Here is a 20,905-nt window from a genome sequence, read left to right on the forward strand (position 1 = left end):
TGGTGATGGTAGTGGTGGTGGTGGAAGTGGTGGTGGTGGTAGTGGTGGTGGTGGAAGTGGTGGTGGTGGTAATGATGATCATGATCCAAGAAGATACCCAGCACCATAGATTTATGGCCTCCACATGAGTACCCACATCAGTATAGATATAGATCAATCTTGCATGCACAAAAACAACACGGGAACCCATATACAAGTGTTGGCTCCTTTCATGTTAGCTCATTCACCACAGCAGCAAACTGTCTTCATTTTTCTTGGTAGATAAGATCAGTCATGAGGCAACATACATGAAATATGTCCAACTACATAATAGCATTCTACAGTTGTGTCCTTGCCTTACCTGCACTTGACAAACTCTTTGTAAGAGAGAGAAAGAGATGGGGGGAGCAAGAAAGGAGACAGGATTAATAATGCTGACCTTAGACTTTTTCTTCCCACTTCAATTGAGGCTTCTGTTGCTTTGCAGAATAGATATGTTAAATATTTTGAAAAACTGAAAACTAACTACCAACTGACTCTCCCTCCAAAAAGAGAACTCGTGATAAAAAGATTTGTCGTTTATTCCATTCATGGTAAGTGCTTTCTTAGACCTGTGGGGCTGGGCTGAGGGCCAGTGTTTTCACGTTTGCAGGGTGGGAGGAGGCAGGGGGTGTGGCTGTTTATTGACAGTGTCTCACACAGGAGCTGCTACCTCTGCAGTTGCCCACAGATCATGTGAAGGCTTGGCGACAGCTCCTGAGCATCCCTCTCCTGCCTTCCCTTTCCTCCAGCAGTTGCTGTGGGGAGCTCCCCTTGTCCCTTCTCTGTGCTTCTCTGACCTCAGTCCAGGGTAGATGTTTGGGGACTAACCTTAGTGGAGGGGCAGGGAAAGAAGATCCCCCTGGGTACTTGACAATGTTTCCAGGCCCCCCCCCCAATTAGGGCAGCCCCATAGAGTTTCCTCACCTGCCCATTTGGAGACCCTTTTTTCTCATCATCTGGTCTTCTTTTTTTCAATTGTTTCTGTTTTTTATTTTATTTTTATTTTTGTTTTTTAATTACTATTTTATTCATTTACATTTCAAATGATATCCCCCTTCCCAGTTGCCCCTCCACAAACCCCCATCCATCCTCCCTCTTCCCCTCCCCTTTGTCTCTATGAGGGTGCTCCACCACCTCTCCATCCTCCCTCTCCCCCTTTGTCTCTATGAGGGTGCTCCACCAACCATCCTCCCTTTCCCCCTCCCACTTTGTCTCTATGAGGGTGCTCCACCACCTCTCCATCCTCCCTCTCCCCCTCCCTCTTTGTCTCTATGAGGGTGCTCCACCACCTCCTCATCCACTCACACCTCACTGCTATCTGATCTTTATCTACCCTTTCTCCTCCTCCTACAGCCTCCACTGCATCTCCATCATGATGCCTTAAATACCCAGTCAGCCAGTGTTTTATTTATTGTCATATAACTTCTAAGGCTTGTGTTCAGCTAGGCTTGTACCAGTGTCTCCTGCCCTTTAGAAGTTCTCGGGTAGATTCTACAATCTTCTGTTCTCTGCAATTGTGGGTCTCTGTGCTAATTGCCACCTACAAAATAATGGAACAGTATATCCCCAAGAAAATAACTAGCACCATACAAGCACACACACACACACACACACACGCACTGATCTATACATACATGTGTACATATGTATGTATGTATCACTCCTCACCATCCCACAGCTCAAAGATCATTGGGAAAGAGGAGACAGAAAGAACATAAGAGCCAGAGGTCATGGGTGACTGAAAGAAACCAGTGTTTTCTAAACAGAGTGGGGACGTTGCAAATATGAGTTCTCAGGAGTTATGGCTGCATGCACAAGACTTGAGCAGGGCCAGGCCAGACCAAATGTCAGCATGCAAAGGGATGCTGGGCATGAAATCCTACCCTCGCTAAGGAGCTTTAGCCAGCTGATAGCTGCTGTGAGGAGAGTCAGTTTTCTCTGAGAGTGTTGCCCCTGGTACATCAGCCACAGTCCAGTGGAAGGCCTCATATCCAAGAATATCTGGGAAGTACAAATTAGTCTTGATGGATTTAAATTTTAAAAAATTAGAAATAAGTAGGATTTGAAAGGGGTGGATCTGGGAGGTTTGGTAGTAAGAGATGAATATGATCACAATAAGTTATATGGAATTCTCCAAGAACAAATACAAATACTTTTGAAGAGAAGTTTCCTGTGTGGCTGGTAAAGGAGGGAAATAGTTCATAGACAACAAACAAGTCAGAGCCCTGGAGCACACACAGGGCTGGAAATGAAGAAGGGAGACTTCTTGAGCACCAGCCCAGGCCTCTTCCCTACCTGGAGCTGCACAAAGATGGGGAGGGTTAGGAAAAAAAGAGCCCCATCAGGGTGTCTTCTATCCCCTTCACGGCTACAAAGAACTACCAGTAGCAAAGATCCTCATCTTCCATGGAGCTAGCAGTTGGTTCTGGAATATCAGAGGAGAGACGCTGTTACTAAGATCCACCATCACCCATGGAAGAAAGGTGACCTGGTTAGCTTTCTACCTCTGAGAGATGAGGAGAGATGAACATATCTGTCTTTGTTTCTCCATCACTGTCTGTGCCCCCCACATACAAACCTCACTCTCAGGCAATATGGAAAAGCATGAATGTCTCACCTAGAAGGCACAGGGCTGTGCCGTTTCCACTCCCAGGAAAGCAGCTAAAAGCGTTACTTCTGAGCCCTAAGAGCCTCATGTTAGCAGAGTCCTGAGTGCTGGATGCCATGGGACCACTGCCAGCACTAGCGTCCTCCAGAATGTCTAGCCTTCTGAGCCATGCAAAATGAGATCTAGATGCATAGCCTCTGATATTTGCCCAATTCAGCCATTCTAAGATTGTTTACATATGTTTGTTTACATTGGAAATTTTTAGGAATTCCTACAGATTTGTCTAGTTTTATCTCTTCACTGAATAAATTCCAACCTGTTGTTTCTAAGTAGATTTCTAACAGAGCACTCAGCAAGTGGCCGCCTGTCCTAGCGGAGAAGGCTTGGCTGCTTAATGAGCAGCTATCTGTGGCAAGGCTTTGAGTACGGCAACATCCATTGTTAATGCTTCCCAGGACAGTAAGACCCCTGTGAATCATGACGGGAAGGTGGTAGCATCTGCCTCAGTGGCTGGCCTCACTTACTTTTTCCAACTGTGGTTAGATGCCACGGGCAGGACTAGCCTTGGAGGTCCCTCAACCCCCAGGAGAAATAGGGTCCTGGTACAGGCGGCCATGAGGTCGGCGAATTGACAAACAGACACAACACAAGGGAGTGTTGGATCTGAAGGTACTTCACAAAGTGAGCTTTTATAGTCATACAGAAAACAAAGGAAAGTTAGCAGACAGGATAATTGATAGGAGCCAGGCAGGCAGTGGCTACATCAAAGTCAGCTTGATCTAGCAGCCAGGTGCGGAATGGTTCCTTCGGAAGAGCAGTCGGTGCTCTTACCCACTGAGCCATCTCCCCAGCCCTAAGCTAATCCTCTGGGCATTTGTGACAGACCTCCATTTTGCAGGGGAGTCCACTAGCTTCCCTCTAGTATGTAAAGTAGTGTGCTATGCGTGACTGCTAGGAGAATTCTAATTTTACTTAGTTGACAGTAAACTCTAATGCCCAATCTCTTTCTCCTTCTCTGGGGAAAATCTGTCTGATTAAGTAGCTTCCTTGTGAAATTCAAAGCCGAGAATGAGCTCAGCACTGATTAGGATGCTGGAACACTGTGGGGGCCAGGAAACAACGTTTAATCTAGTTTGGTTTGGGGCACCTCTATGCCTGATAATAAAGAAAGCACGCAAAACTTTCCATCGACTATCGCAAAGACAAATCTGGAACACATCCACATTAGGAGATGCCAAAGAATTCCAGGAGGCTAACTTCCTTGAAGCTGTACGCCTCACGTCTGTGGCCAAGCCTTCAGGCTTGTCACGTAGACTCCACTGGAGTGGGCGTGGCAGTTAGACCCCACCTGAGGGAGGATAGAGGTTGCCTTGTCCAATGAGGGATAGAAAGATGGCCCGCACGGTGCCTCCCTCAACTTCCTTTCCATAGGTATTAGGGCCCAGGAAAAAGATATGCACTGCTGTATTGTGTACCACAAAAGGTGGCACCTTCTGCAGGTGGAACGGTTTCTTTTACTAAGAAATGTAAATGCAACTATAAAATCAAAGCTAGCCACATAACAGACTGTTTAATATTTGAGTGTATTCTATGCCCCAACTTCCTCTTCATCAGCAACAGGCAATAGCTCATTTATACAAACATCTATGAGCACTAACTTAATATGTGGCCAAGGGACATTTAGTCAGACAGGTGTTGATGCAGTTCTCTAATTAAGAATAAAAATTGTTCCTTAAATATGCTGATTACAAAGGTTCTAATAAGTTTGAGTATCTCATACGCTGCCTGATATCTGATCATGAGACTATAATTTCCCTCAATAATATTTTCATGTTTATTGAAACTCTGTGCAGACATTGTTGATTTAAAACTATAAAGTTTTATAGTTTTATTCAAAGGCAAGAGGAAGTAACAAAAACTTGAATGAAATTCATGTGAAGTCTAGCAGGGCATTTCCTGAGCTTGATTTCCTAATTTTTATTTGGTGTAATTCAGGGGCCTTTAAGTGCCATCCCATAAGATTGCACATGAAGCCTTGGGGACAGAAACTTGAGTTTGCGACCCTAGTCTTAAAAATAGGCTTGGTCAAGCTTTACAGAATAGACTCCAGGAGACCTACATGTCAGGGTGACATTTATATCGCAGCATCCTTAGCCATAACCAGTCTTATTTTTAAATAAAAATAATCTTCCCTTAAAGAATCAGGTCAAAACAGAAATGGGATGGGATAGGATGGGAGGGGAAGACTTGAAAGTGGACAGTCTTGTGTAGCACACTGCTCAATGTTACGGAGCTTCCACCCTCTTTGAGCTGTTTTATAATTTCTTACTTTGCAGAAAATCAACATCACAGATAATTTGTCCATAGAAATGTAAGTTGTGCCCAGTAGCTTGGCCTAGTCCCATCCGTCCTCTCTACCTGCCTACTCAGGAGTGGGACTTTGAAACCCTGTACCATCCCTGTACTGCTCCCTCACTTTTAATTAGTCAAACCCAAACTCTGACAAAGTCCAAGGTAATCATATTATGTGAAACTATTTCTGCAAAACAGAAATGGGTATGCATGTTCATATTTGTGCAGGAAACAAATATTCACAATTGATTATGCTTTTAAGATAAATCAAAATTTTTGGTTACATTTTTGGGGCTGAGGTACAAAGCAGGTGAAGGAAGGGCAAGGCAGAGATTTCCACTTTATAGGATTTTTATTTGTTTTTCTTTTGTGTTTTTAAGTCATGAAAATCCATTTACACAATTTGATTTTTTTTTTTTTTTTTTTTTTTTTTTTTTTTTTTTTTTTTTTTTTTTGGTTTTGGTTTTTTTGAAACAGGATTTCTCTATATAGCCCTGACTGTCCTGGAACTCACTCTGTAGACCAGGCTGGCCTCGAACTCAGAAATCCGCCTGCCTCTGCCTCCCAAGTGCTGGGACTAAAGGCATGTGCCACCACCACCCGACACAATTTGAAATTTTTAAGTCTGGGGGAGCTTAAGGGCTTAGATAAGCCCCCTTTGTTATCACATGATAAAGGCTTTTTTAACTTCATATAGTTCTATTTAATTCTATCATCTATATTCACTGCACCTGATATTGTGCTAACATAAAACACTTTCATTCAAGTACATACCAGTTTTTTATTTTACTTGTCTCTGGTAGACATTAGTGGACTTTGGTAGTTATTGGGCAGAGGAAACTGAGGCCAGAGACTTAAATTCATGATAATTTAGTAACATGGTGTTAATGAAATATTAAATGTAAAGAAAACAAAATGTTAGGTAGACCATCAAAATGATTGTGACTTCATTAGAATATTTGCTAAAGCAAAACATGGAAGAAGATTCATTGGAGGCTTCTAGAACCCAGTGTTTGAGGGATTGATAGAGGAAGGGAGACCATTAGAACTAGAAAGAGGGACATAGAACCATTTGTTTAAAATGTATACTGAGTGCTAAAGGAGTCTGAACATGGCCACCCTGCACCTTCCTAGAGATTACTTTATGAACTGGACTTAGAGTAGAACAAGAGGCATTTAGATAATTAACTTTAAATATCATGACTGAAAATCCAAGAAAGTTTGCAAACCACCTCCCCTGGGCTTAAGACAAAACAATGAAATTCTAACTTGTAGGAACTAAATTCTCTCTCTCTCTCTCTCTCTCTCTCTCTCTCTCTCTCTCTCTCTCTCTCTCTCTTTCTCTCTCTCTTCTTCTCTCCCTCTCTCTCTCCCTCCCTCTCTCTCCTCTTCTCTTCCCTTCTCTCTCTTCTCTCTCACCTCATAAATTCTGCTTTAGGAGACAAAATTGAGCTTTTGAATTTCTCTTCAAAAACAAAGTTCATACAAAGTCAGATGATCGAACATGACCATACTGCACAGTGAAGCCATTATTCTCAAGCTGAAATGTCAACAGGAGAGATGATTTGAGTTTTAACAAGTATATATTTTCCACTTTTACTCAGGTGTTGGAAAAGGCAATGGAAGTGACCTAGAAGTGCAAATCATAATGTGGCAGGAGACAGTTTTTTCCTGTTTTAATTCCAAGAATTGTATGGTAAGAGAAAACCCATGAGCTGAAACTTCTGGTGTTTCAGTTTTGCTTTTGTTTGAGTTCAGATATGTATACGGTATAAGTGTATGTACAGGTGTGGGTGCAAGTGTGCACATGGGATCTAGAGGCCAAAGGTGGGTGCTTCTTCAATGGCTATCCACCTTACTTTTTGAGACTGAGTCTTCTACTGCTCCTGGCACTTGCTAATTCATCAAGACCAGGGATCCTTCTGTCTCCACAGCCCTGATGCTAGGATTACAGGAACAAAGCACACACCTAATATAGGTGCTGAAGATGCAAACTTAGGTCCTATTGCTTACCCTATCAGCACTTGATCAATCAAGCAATTTTCCTAGCCCTGGTATTTAATTGAAAATGCAATGTCAAAATAGCATGTTCATGCACCAAGCCACAAAGAGATACTTTTTGTTCTCTGGTAGTAGTCTAACTTGGTGATGCTTGGTTTAGATGCAAACCAGAGCTTGCTTCATCTCGCTGCTCAGAATGAGTTTTTCAAGGCATTTTCTTTAAATCCTGGCTCAATCTTGCTTTGTCTTTCACTTTCCTATAAGGCCTGTGTGCATTCCCACGATCTATCACGGTTTTAAGTTTATGTCATGTTTACATTCATATCAGCTTTGGCCTTCTTATCTTGTTTCCAGGTACTTAAAAAAAAATCACCTAAAGAGCTTCAAAGATCACCTAGAACCTTCTAGAGATGCACATTCCTAGGTTGTTCTCTCAGAGTACGAGTCAGGAAATGTGGAATGAGGCCCAGACATTATACATTTAGCTTTGTCCTTAGTGATTTTGTTACTTAGGTGTTCTGTGGACTGGTGTCCTGAAAAGCAGGGAGCTTATGAACTAGAAAGAAACCTCTTTTCCTCCAGCAATGGGAGCCGAGAGGTAATATTTAGATAACAAGTTGAAAAATGCCTAGGATGACGATAGGCCTTTAAAGCAACAGTGCAGTGGTTTGGATAAGGATGGCCCCATAGGCTCATAGCCCACCCAGTTGGTGGAGCTGTTTGAGAAGGCTTAAGAGGTGTGGTCTTGTTGAGAGTGTGTCACTGCAAGCAGCTTCAAGGTTTCAGAAGCCCATACCAGGCCTCCCGCCATATGATTAGGATAGAGACCCTCAGCTTCTGCTCCAGTGCCATGTTCCCCAACATGCTGATCATGGACCAACTTTCTGAAACCGTAAGCAAGCCCCATATGAAATGCTTTCTCTGTGAATTGCCTTGGCCATGGTGTCTCTTCACAGCAACAGGACAATGACTAAGACAAACAGTAAGAACAGTTCCTCTGTGGATCTAAAAAAGTGAACTTAGAGAATTCTACCTTGGGGTCTTGTTTTATGGCTAACACTATTCCCCTGCCACATACAGCTCTTCTTTGTTGTTGGCATCCACTCGTACCTGATTCTGGATGTTCAGTTCTTTGCAAACACTCCCTTCTTGGTTAGGCTTAGCATTCCCTTTCTTTAAATTGTAATTTTTTTTTTCGAGACAGGGTTTCTCTGTATAGCCCTGGCTGTCTTGTAACTCACTCTGTAGACCAGGCTGGCCTTGAACTCAGAAATCCACCTGCCTCTGCCTCCCAAGTGCTGGGATTAAAGACGTGCGCCACCACCGCCCGACGTAATTTTTTCTTTTATTGACTTTATGTGTGTTTGTGAGCACTCACTGTGTGGCTGCTGCAGTCTGTAATGCAGGCATCCTTCACACCAGTGATTGAAATGCATCTTCCAAGGGAGCTTTTTTCTGCTTCCATATATGGCACTAGTATTTGCCCACTCGGGTCTGAAAGTGTGATATTTTTCTTGATTCTTTTCTGCCATCCCTAAATTAACAATTCTTGGTTATGCCTTTGAAATTCCTCCATTAATGCCTCCTTTACACTCTCTCTCTCTCTCTCTCTCTCTCTCTCTCTCTTTCAATTGGGTACATATTAATATCTTCTTGGCTAGTTGTTCTCTTAATCAGAATGACATAATCTTCTTTATATCTTTTGAATAAAATTAGTTTGAAGTCTCTTTTGTCAGATGTTAGGACAGCAAATCTAGTCCTATTTCCTTGTGGTTTTTTCCTATCCTTTTACTCTAAGCTTGTGTGTGTCCTTGAAGATAAATGGGGTTTCCTATAAACAACTCAAAGATAGATTTTGTTTCCTCATTCAGCTAGCTTGTGTCTTTTGATTAAGAAGTTTAGACCATTTATATTTAAAGCTGCTGTTGAAAAAAGTGCCCATTTTTTGTACATTGTATTATTGTTTCTATTTTGTGCTCCATTAACCATAGATTCATTTGTTTTCTTTCTGTACCCTCCTTTTTCAAGTGTACCCCCATTTCTGAATGTACATCCTTTTAAGTGAATATTTAATTTAATTAAAATACTTTCTTATATTGAAAATAGATTTTTTTTTATATAATAAACTTAGATTACAGTTCCCCTCCCCCAACTACTCCAAGATTCTCCCTACCTCCTCTCCCATCTGGGTCCATACTCTTCCTGTCTCGCCTTAGAAAATTAATAGGTATGTAAGGAATAATAGTGAAATAAGGTAATCAGACACAAATAAGCCAGAATAGAACAAACAAACAAACAGAAGAAAAACACATATAGATACAGAGACACATATTCATATACATAGGAATCCCCTAAAAACACTGAATTGGAAGCCATGATATGTAAGCAAAGGATGAGTACGCCTTAAAAGCAAATACGTAAATAAATGTCCTGATGCAACATTATGAGATAAAGATCCTGCAAAGATGCCATTCAGTTCATTTTGTGTTGGCCATCTGGGCATTGGCCACTGGGCATGGAGCCTGGCTTTAAGAGTGGTGAAATGTTGCAACATTTTCTCTGTCTAAACACATGAAGGCAGTGACAGGCCCGTGATTGGACAGAAATAGAGAGGTGGAGCTAGACGTGGAGGAGGAAAAAAAGAGCAGAGAGCAGGAAGGGGCAGAGGATCATCATCATGGAGGCAGAGGAAGAACACGATTCAGACCCCACGTGGTTATAACAACCAGGCTAAGGTTTTTACAACATAGATTAATTGGGTCAAAACATTGTCTTTATCATTTGGCACTGAAATTATTGTATTGGCATCTTGTAATTGTGATTTTATTATTATATAAACCTGATTAGATTATTAAGCCTTAAGGGTCATGATTTTTACTGGGTACTAGACGCTAGATGAATGATTGCTGGGATGTGTAAAGCGTTGCATGTGAGCGAGATGTTGCTGCTAGCTGGGAGAAAATAGCAAGATCCCATTGGGACATAATGTTGTGGCTGGACAGTACCTACACTAGAACATGCTCCAGCAGGAAAGAGAGTTTGCAGGGTGAATTCATTTTTTAATATTTCCTGCAACAAAGCATTAGATTCCTACTGAAGTTACAGATAGTTGTCAGCCCCCATGCAGGTGCTGAGAACCTAACCCAAGTTCTCTAAAAGAATGGCTAGTACTTGTAACTGCTGGGCCGCATCTTCAAACCCTCACTGTTGGTTTTTGACTCGAGGGATGAGCCCAAAAACATATGAATGGGACTCCTGGCTGGGTCTGCCTGGGCTGGCATACAAGCTAAGCTACACCACTCAAGCTGGGCATACAAGTGTGAAGTTTGTGCAGGTGAGCTGTAATCTAGGGTACTCACCAAGTTAGGCGGCTGCACGGGCTATGACAGCAAGCTTAGGCCTGGGGTTTGGGGATGGCATAGCTAGGTGATGCTCTGTGGCAGCTTACCAGGCTAGGTCAACCCACAGAGAGTGTTGGGGATGATGTATGTGATTGAGGTTGCAAGGGACTCACCAGGATGGCTGGACAGGACAGAAAGGCTGCACAGCCAGCACTAGGCATGGACTTAGAGATGGCATGCATGGTGCATTTTTTTTTAAAAAGGTGTTCAACATGGGAAAAGCAGATGATGTCTGTTCAACTCAAATGCTTTCTTAGTTAAGCTCTATTATATTTACTACTGTGCCTTTCAACAATGTTCTAGCATAGCCTTCAAGAGACGTAGAGTTTATTTAAATAACTAAGTTACGATTCCATAGAAAGATTAACATCTACTTCTATATATGAAATAACTGGGCTGTGACATCAAGAATACTTGATAATTTAAGGAGTAAGAGTGGACTTCACCCTTGTGCTCATTAGCTGGGCATATACTTCTGAATTTTATATGCTTGTCCACAGATATTTCATGACCCTGAATCAGACAGAGTAATAATTAATGTGCTCAACTGTCCAGCTCTATACAATGATGTGAAAGTGAAATTTCTCTCTCCGGTGAGTAATCAAGATGCACCTGGTTCTCGTCTAGCTCTTTCCTTTCGTTTTAGTTTTTGAGACAGAGTTGTGTAGTCCAGGTTGGACTTGAAGCTTATCATGTAGCCCAGGCTAGCTTCGAACATGTGATCCTTCTGCCTCAGCCTCCCTCATGCTAGGATTACAGGTTTGTGTCATCAAACATGACTCTTTCTAGTCTAGTCTTTTGAATGATTTTGGTTGGCTTGGGATTTCCTTTGCCACAATTCCCAATAAAGACGTCAGCCCATTGCCAGGAAACCAGAGGAAAGCAACAAATCAAAACTGTAACTTTTTTCCTAAAAGAACATACATAGTATTTTTATTCATTTTTTGTAAATTCTATATAATAAACATATTAATTTTTCAAATAAGATGAAAACAACTTGATTTTAAAAAACTAAAAGTACTATAGAGTATTAATTACATGTTTGTTTTGCATCTTTAAAACACTTGTAGCTACTGGGATGTCAGGCACTCAGGAAACAGAGTGGGTGAATCTAACTGAGTTTAAGTCCAGCCTGGTCTACATGAGTTTGAGTCCAGCCTGGTCTACATTGTGAGTTTCAAACCACCTGGGCTTTGGAGACTCTGTCTCCCCAAAACCTAAAATAACAAACAAACAAAACATCATATTGTTGCCAATAATTTATAACATTAAAAAAGATTTTAAAGTTACCTTTGAATTGATAAACAATATATTTTATTAATCTAATCTTGCCTTATAAAAAAATAGGAATGTCTTCCATTGTCATTACTCAGAACATTTTGTTAAAATTCTTTATTGGATATTTTATTTATTTACATTTCAAATGTTATCCCCTTTCCTGATTTCCTCGCCCTGCCCCAAGAAACCCCCTATCGCATATCCCCTCCTCCTGCTTCTATGAGGGTGTACCCCCATCTACCCACCCACTCCTACCTCCCTGCCCTCACATTCCCCTACCCTGGGGCATTTACCCTTCATGGGACCAAGGGCCTCTTCTCCCATAGATGACAAGGCCATCCTCTGCTACATAAGCAGCTGGAGTCATGGGTCCCTCCATGTGTACTCTTTGATTGGTGGTTTAGTCCCTGGGAGCTTTGTGGGGTCTGGTTGGGTGATATTGTTGTTCTTCCTATGGGATTGTAAACCTCTTTAACTCCTTCAGTCCTTGCCCTAACTTCTCCATTGGGGTCTCTGTGCTCAGTCCAATGTTTGATGTTTGGCTGCATGCATCTGCATCTGTGTTGGTCAGGCTCTGGCAGAACCCTTCATGGGACAGCTATACCAGGCTCCTGTCAACAAGCACTTGTTGGCATCCACAATAGTGTCTGGGTTTGGTGACTGTATATGGGATGGATCCCTAGGTGGTACGGTCTCTGGGTGGCCTTTCCTTCAGTCTCTGCTCCACTCTTTGTCCCTGCACTCCCTGTTAACAGGAAGAATTCTGGATTAATATTTTTGAGGTGGGTGGGTGGTCTCATCCCTCAACCGGGGCTGTGCCTATCCATGGAATATGGCTTATTGTACCTTTATGAGCATCTCATCTCTTTCTTTAGGTTAGGGAAGTTTTCTATAATTTTGTTGAAGATGTTTGCTAGCCCTTTAAGTTGTGAGTCTTCACTCTCTTCTATACCTATTATTCTTAGGTTTAGTCTTTTCATTGTGTCCTGGATTTAATGTTTTGAGTTAGGAGCCTTTTGCTTTTTGCATTTTCTTTGACTGTTATGTCAATGTCTACTATGGTATTTTCTGCCCCTAGATTCTCTCTTCTGTGTCTTGTATTCTGTTGGTGATGCTTATATCTATGACTCCTGATCTCTTTCCTAGGTTTTCTATCTTCAGGGTTGTCTCCCTTTGTGATTTCTTTATTGTTTCTATTTCCATTTTTAGATCCTGGATGGTTTTGTTCAATTCCTTTACCTGTTTGGCTGTGTTTTCCTGTGTTTATTTAAGGGATTTTTGTTTTTCCTCTTTACAGGTTTCTATCTGTTTACCTGTGTTCTCCTGTATTTCTTTGAGTTATGTCCTTAAGTCCTCTATCATCATTATGAGATGTGATTTTTAAAACAGAATCTTGCTTTTCCGGTGTGTTGGGGTATCCAGGACTAGCTGTGGTGGGAGAACTGGGTTCTGATGATGCTAAGTAGCCTTAGTTTCTGTTGCTTATGTTCTTGCACTTGCTTCTCCCCATCTGGTTATCTCTGGTGTTAGCTGGTCTTGCTGTCTCTGACTGTAGCTTGTTCCTTCTGTGAGTCTGTGATCTTAGGTAGTCAGCACTCCTGGGAGACGAGCTGGCTCCGGGCAGGACTTGGGTAGGGAGAGCTGTGGCTCAGGGTCAGCTCTGTGGCTCAGGGTCAGCTCTGGGGCTCAGGGTCAGCTCTGGGGCTCAGGGTCAGCTCTGGGGCTCAGGGTCAGCTCTGGGGCTCAGGGTCAGCTCTGGGGCTCAGGGTCAGCTCTGGGGCTCAGGGTCAGCTCTGGGGCACAGATGGAAACCAGAAGAATCCTGTCCCTCTGTACCTTTTTTAAAATTATTATTTCTATGGCTCTATAATGTATCTAAAATCTTGAATGGTAATCTCTTCAGCATTGTTATCTCCCCTCAGGGTGGTTCTGGCTTTCTAAAGTCTTTGTGACTCCATAAGAATTTTAGTATTTTTTTTTCTATTTCTGTGAAGAACGAGATGGGGGTCTTGATTGGGAGGGAACTAAGAGCAAGAGCAATAACCTATATTGTCTGGGAAGCCTCTGTGTCTCCCTGACCCACAATCTGAAACGACGCAGTTTCTCACATCCAGTATTGGGGTTTAGTATTTATTTAGTTTCTCACACCTAGTACTGGGGTTTAGTATTTATTTAGTTTCTCACACCCAGTACTGGGGTTTATCATTTATTTACAGTTTCTTACACCCAGTACTGGGGTTGAGTATTTAGTTATTTTTTAGTCTACTGCTCTAGGGTAGAACACTATCAGCATAACTTCATTTAAACTATATATGAAAATGTATACATACACCCTTATATACATATGTATACATATATGTAAATTTACACTAATAAAAATAAGGATTCCTTATGGCCTTTTCAAACACTGTAATTTTAATGCATAAAAGTTACATCTTAATGAAGTTCAATTTACCTATTTTCTTTTACTTTACTGTACTATATTTGAGATTTATATTTTAATTGAAAATTCCAGCTAAATAACACATTTGTAACATGTAAATACCTTTCCTTAACATTTTTAACACCAAGAGAAAACAACATTCTCTTGAAGCCTTATGTCTTGAGTGTCTCATGAGAAACCTTTAAGTGCTGCATAGTTAATGGATGTGGTTGCTCAGCGTATTAACGTGAATAGGAGATTTTAAACTCGTCAGACTTAGTAGTTCTGTGTATTAATTTTATGATGAAACTAACCTTTTTCTTTAACCCTGTCTTTTTCAGAGTCTTCCTAAATACTATGATGACTGCCCATTTTTCTTCTGGTTTCATACGTCTTTTATTCGAAATAACAGGTAGGATACATTGTAATCCAACAGAAACAGCTTAAGGTACCATGTATTAGGACAAGGTTTATGCCAGCTGTCCTCTAAGTTCAGCTTATAGGAACAAAGGGCTCGTGACTCCGTCACACCAATGCCTGTGACTCATCACTCCAATGCCTGACGTCATCTTAGTATGGGGTGAAAATCTTTTGGGTTTGTTTACATTTATTATTAATATGAAATATATATACAACACACCATACATTTATGCACTTAGTTTGTGTTTCCTTTTGTCTTTCCGCCCCCATGGAACTCAGTCCCAGTAGAGGTCCCCGCTACCACTCAGCTCACCTCACTGGGAAACTATGTAACTTGGTAAAGGTTATTTTTTTAAACACAGCTACTTGTTGAGCCTCAGGGTTGTGTGAATCACAAGCTCCGAGACCTTGGACTATAAGTTAAAGTGTAGTATATACTCAAATCTTGAGTGTGATAGTAAATTCCTTCCAAGGAAATTTAATATGCATCTGCTCAATGCCTTGAGTTTAACAAATCCTCGAGGAATAAGTATTGGCTAACTGGCACCCACCCGCCGAATTCCATGTGTGACCCAGAGGTGTCCGCAGCCTAGAAGCTGATCGACACACCTACCATCTGGGGCAGGAGTTAGAAAGCATTGGTATTAGTGAAGTCACCTAAAACCATTCCCGTGACAGTTTTCCTCTTAAATGTGATTTGAAAATAATTTGTTAGAAATTGAACTGGAATGCTGGACAGTGGTGGCGCATGCCTTTAATCCCAGCACTTGGGAGGCAAAGGCAGGCGGATTTCTGAGTTCGAGGCCAGCCTGGTCTACAGAGTGAGTCCAGGACGGCCAGGGCTACACAGAGAAACCCTGTTTCCAAAAACCAAAAAGAAAAAAAAAATTGAACTGGAAATCTTTATTAAAAATAATTGGATTTGAATATTATCCCAAAGAGTCTTCTTGTGGTAATGATAAGAAGAGGGAGGAAGAGACAGACACATTAACAGGCAGGCAGAGAGAAAATGAGAATCCACTCTGTCCTAACCTTCTCTTCAAGCTGACTAAGACTGGTTAACAAGTCAAGCCTTGTAATACACAAGCAGTGAACCAGTGGTCCACAGGCTTGCAATGCACACACATTTAGAGGAGTAAAAGTGACCTTTGACTCATGAGTGTTCGAAAGCCAGTTGGTAATTTGTTGCTATTTCTCAAGAGTGATTTTTGCTAGAGGATAGTTTCGTTCTTTATGGTCAACATTAATATAAAAGAAGCAAAGTTGGACCATTTTTAATGCTCACTTTTATATGGGATTATAAATGTTTGTAACATTTAATTTGCATATGAGTATGATGTTTATGTAGTCAGGAGGTGGCTGTTTAGCCAAAACACCAATTTTTTTACTTGGTGGAGAAGCAGTATTTTATTACTGGGGTTTATTAATACATCTCTGGAGTATTTACTTATAGAAATATCAATAAGATAATAAAAACCAATGTTGGAAGAATCAGCAACAGTCCTTGTTAAAGTATTTTGTATCTCGAAGAATTGCAAGGAGCCAACCAACACACAGGAGAGGGACTGAGGCTCTGATTGGTAGTGAGGTCTTTTCTGACATGCCAAAATGGGTAATCTATTGTATGCCTTTCTGTTAGCTCTAGAAGGTGTAATGGGTTTCTCCCCCACCCCCTATTTTTTAGGCTTTATCTACGAAGAAACGAATTGGACAATGCCCATAAATCAAAAACATGGAAAATTTATGGTCCAAAGTTTGCAATAGAGGTGTATTTTAATGAGACAAGCTCCCGTTTACATACTAACTGTTGAATTAGTGCTGCTCCCCCTCTTGGATAGAATCATGTCCTTCCAGATCCATGCTACATAGTTCTGTCTTCTAACCTATGTTCTTGATGGTATGTCTGTATTTTATATATATGTATATGTATATGTATGTACATATGTTTCTGGGAAGTATATTAAATGTATACAGGAAAATCATGTCAACTGTCATTTTTTTTCTTTGAAGGCATATACAACACAGTCTTTCTCTGTTTTTGAGAAAGTATTGCATATAGCCTTTGCTAGCCTGGAATTCACTATTTGGCTAGACGTGAACTCACAAAAATCCACCTGCCTGAGTCCTGGGATTACAGGCATGTACCACCATGCCTGGTTATCTTTGTATTGTTTGGAACATACAGTACATGGGAGTATTAGGCATCATTTTGAAATAACAGATCTTTCATGTCAAAATAATAGAGCTATATAAAAATTGTGTTTGCACACAATACAAGTACTTATATATTTCTGGCCAAGTATTTATTCTGTTGGTGATTTGCTTCTACTTGATTTACAGATTGTCAGATACATCTGATTGGCAGCGATGCCAAAGTTTTTGCTTTGTTTTGATATGTATTTTACCTGCATACTTGTGCCTGTATGTGCTTGTGCATGGGTGTGCATGTGCCATGGTGCACACACAGCCAGTTGAGGACACCTGTGGGAGACTGTTCAGTCCTTCCATCAAACGGGCTCTGAGATGGAACTCAGATCCTCAGGGTCGGCAGCAAGCACCTTTACCCACCGAGCCATCCCCGCAGCCAAGCAAAACCAATGTTCTAAATCCAGAGAAGGAAAAGCAAACAAACAGGAACCCTAGGCCCTCGTGGCTAACTCCCTTTCCCTCCTCTGTAAGCAATGCACAGGTAGCTTATGTGACAAACTCCCTACATTACACACATAGGAAGGATGAAGACATGAGTAAACGTGGAAAGCGCAATCTTCAGTGATTCCCAGTTGTGCGAAACATTAAGGGGAGCTGAGCGGCTTACACGTGTTAAAGTTCATTGCTTCTGCTCTCCTGAACCAAGCAGCTGAGGGAAGTTGCCTTGGAGCACAACTTAGCCCGTGTCCACACGGGATGCATTTTCTGTTTGGTATCAAGTGCTGCTTCACTCCAAGTCCCCTTGTGGACACAGGATCTCAAAGCCATGATGGTCCTTGGGGAAAAAAAAATGCCGGTTTTGGCTTTACTGAAGTTAACTTTATTTGGACTTTCCTTTTTATTAGTAAGGATGTCAATAATTCAGCCAAGGTGAATTCATCTGGAAATGAACAGTAGCAACTATAAGACTCTCTGTTCTCACATCATAGACACCATCTAAGAAATGTCAACAGATGAGTCCGTCATTATGCAAAGACCATAGAGTGACTCTCCATAAAGCCATGACAGCTAACTGAACAATGTAATCCTACAGAACCACATATACATTGCCCTCGTTGGCAGAAATAACACTAGGCAAGGCGTGGCTGTGGAATGCCTGAAACACCCTGCATTCTGTAGAAATAGCTCTAAAAACAGTAATAGTACGCAAAAATAAAAGGGGCTTGGGGCAGTTCACTGCAATCGAGCAACTCTGCATAGTCAGTACATGTTAGTTACACTCGGACACCGGGTCAGCGGCTCCAAAGTCTGGGAGGTAAAACTCTGCATTTTGTTTTGAAGGGAAAAGAAGATAAATAAGGGCTGTGATTGCCCTGGGTATGACTGAAGCTCTGAGAGTCCCTGGGAATGGGAGAGCAGCAGTCTGAGAGAGCTGGCAGGAGTTTCTGCCACCGCTTTCTTGCCATCCTCTAACCATCCCCAAAGGTCCTGGCCCCGTCCTCCCCCAGCCTGACTCTTCTCCAAGGAAAAACACTTTCCACATTATTGTTTCTATCTCCCATAATTCCAGTTATGGAAACGTGTGCTGGGGCAAGCCTGCTTCCGGCACACTAATACTTCCTGTAATGTGCAAGCAGCATAATCCACAGGCAGATTCCATGGCGGGTCAGCCTTGGAGCTTGTCACACACTGGCAACAAGAACAGATGTAGCCCGGTGATGGCAGTACACCTTAAATCCCAGCACTCAGGAGGCAGAGGCAGGCAGATCTCATATGAGTTCGAGGCCATCCTGGTCTAGGTCATAGTGAGTTCTAGGTCAGCCAGGGCTACACAGATAGACCCTGTCCCAAAAAATAAACCCAATAAACAAAAGCGTTCTTTGAAAAGAGGTTAACATTGAGGTTTCTCTCTCACCATTCCAGATTCATCAAAATCTCTTGACAGCTAAAGGTTTCCGTGTTATTCCGGTTTTGTTCACATTAAGAAACTTGTTTAGGCCTTATGGTGTTTTGCTCTCCTAGACACCCAGGTGATCAATTCTCAGAAAAAAAACTGAGAAACTCATCTCACAATATAGCTGAATGATGCCACTTGGCCTGGACAGAACTTACCCACCTGGCATGGGATTATCGCCATTGCAAAGCATCTGGGGCAGAAGAGTTTGAGGCATGGTGCTCACACTTGCAACCAGCATTGGGAGGTCGAGGAGAGAAGGCCACCTTCAGCTCAAGGCCATTCTGTGCTTCACAGTGAATGCCAGGCCAGTCTGAGCTACAGGGTGACACACCCAGTCTCAAAACCCACCAAGAAAACCAATCATCTTCCTAAACTAAATAGCAAGTGGTTCACTTATTTCTAAAAAGTAGACACAGTGAGGAGCCGAGCAGGGTGGGGGCCGAGGAGGGGATGCTGAGCAGGGGCAGAGAGCTCACTTCGTCAAGTGCCTGCTGAGCAAGCATGCGTAAGGTTCCCAAGTTCAGATCTTAGCGCCTGTGCAAAAGCCAGGTACGCACTAACCTGCAACCCCAGCACCGGGGACCAAAGACAGGCACTCAAGGGTTAACTGAGCCTCAAGAGGCCACTGGTTTGCCAGTCTGCTCGGCCAGCTCCAGACCCAGTGAGACCCCCCTCTCAAAGAAGCCTAAGGCAGACTTCAATAGGCAGTCGGTCTGGTTTCCAGCACCACACAAGATTTCCCTCGTGTTGAGTAGGCATTACGACCAATTAAAGAGCTGTCAATTACCACCAAAGTGTGTGCTCCATCACTGCTCTGAGGGTTACCATGATCTTATCTTTATATACAGGTAAGTGCAGTCCTCACCTCTCACCAAGGGAACATCTCTTTGCCACCAGACAGAGACCATTACAAAGACCATAACCGATCACACTACAGAGCTGTGGAGCCCAGTCTCAACAGATACATCTACAGCACAGCTTCTGCTTCTGCAGCTCAGATTTCACTGCAGAGGAGGGGGTGGGAACATTATAAGAACCAGAGGATCATGAAGTTTGCTGTGAGATTGTGTCTCCTAGAGATGTCACAGCAGCTACCCATGCAGCCTTAGACAGTAACATGGCTGTCTGATCAAGAAAGACAACACCAATAGATACGATATCAAAATAAAAAAGCTCACCAGGCCTCATTCCTAGACAAAGAACTACAGGCAACTCAGGAGTGCTGAGAGCAGGGGCCTTCTCCAGAGATAAGCACACCAACACCAAATGGTCAGCCCTGAAAACACACACACACACACACACACACACACACACACACACACACACACGAGTAACATTAGAGAAACTGAGCTGGAGCAAGATAGGTATATGCTGTATATGGGTACATGTATGTATGTGTATATATGCATGTATGTGTGTCTACGTGTGTATGTGTATGTGTGTACATAAGTGTGTGTGCTCACATGTGCATATGTGTGTATGTACATGCATGTGTGTGTCTGTATATGTATATATATGTGTTTATGTGTGCGTGTGTGTTATGTGTGTGTATTTGTATGTATGTATGTCTGTGATGTATGTGTGTCAGTGAGTGTGTATGTGCATGTATATATGTATACATGTGCTTATGTGTGCATGTGTGTATTTGTATGTATGTATGTATGTATGTGTGTGTCAGTGAGTATGTGTATGTGTATGTATGTATGTATACATATGTGTGTGTGTGTGTGTGTGTGTGTGTGTATGAGTTACAAACAAAGAAAAAGAGGCCATGAATTTGAATGAGAGAGCAAGGTGGGAGTACATGGTTGAAAGGAGGAAAGGGAAAGGGGAAAATAATGTAATTATACAATCTCAAAAAAATTCTAAAAATTATTTGAAAATACAAGGTGAAGAATGGGGAGAAGAAAACAGGCAACCTCTGGCTGCCACACACTCACACATGGGTGAGTGCACACACACGTGCACTTGTAGTCACTGGTCTTTTGGTAAGCACAGACACTAAAGGCCATAGCAGCTCTTAAAAAGGAAAGCATTTAAGGGAAGCTGGCTTACAGTTTCAGAGGGTTACTCCATTATCACAGCAGGGAGCGCTCAGCAGGCAAGCTCTGGGGCTGAGCTTAACAATGTGAGCCACAGGCAGCAGGGAGAGACTGGGCCTGGAAGAGCTTTTTTTCCTCAAAGGCCACCCACAGTGTCACACTTCCTCCAATAGGCCATGTCTCCCAATCCTCCAAATCCTATCAGACAGTTCTATTCCCTAGGGACTAAACATCCAAATCTGAGACTATGGCCCC

The 20,905-nt window shown here is 42.2% G+C and overlaps 1 protein-coding gene across 4 annotated transcripts in view; it reads left to right on the plus strand.

Annotated features, from left to right (window-relative positions):
- The window catches only part of LOC116069005 (phosphatidylinositol 3,4,5-trisphosphate 3-phosphatase TPTE2-like), a 116,887-nt gene extending 100,404 nt beyond the window's left edge, over positions 1-16,483 (plus strand). For 3 of the 4 annotated variants that reach the window (XM_031339245.1, XM_031339244.1, XM_031339243.1), the window contains 5 exons: positions 467-572; positions 6,586-6,677; positions 10,884-10,976; positions 14,425-14,495; positions 16,188-16,483. In XM_031339245.1, coding sequence (XP_031195105.1) covers positions 467-572; positions 6,586-6,677; positions 10,884-10,976; positions 14,425-14,495; positions 16,188-16,314 — 489 coding nt within the window. In that variant the 3' untranslated portion in view covers positions 16,315-16,483. The remainder of the gene's footprint in view (positions 1-466; positions 573-6,585; positions 6,678-10,883; positions 10,977-14,424; positions 14,496-16,187) is intronic. The other variant, XM_031339246.1, reaches the window with a different exon arrangement.
- Positions 16,484-20,905: the final 4,422 nt, after the last annotated feature.

The sequence above is a fragment of the Mastomys coucha genome, unplaced genomic scaffold (genome assembly GCF_008632895.1).
Source record: "Mastomys coucha isolate ucsf_1 unplaced genomic scaffold, UCSF_Mcou_1 pScaffold22, whole genome shotgun sequence".
Taxonomy (NCBI): domain Eukaryota; kingdom Metazoa; phylum Chordata; class Mammalia; order Rodentia; family Muridae; genus Mastomys; species Mastomys coucha.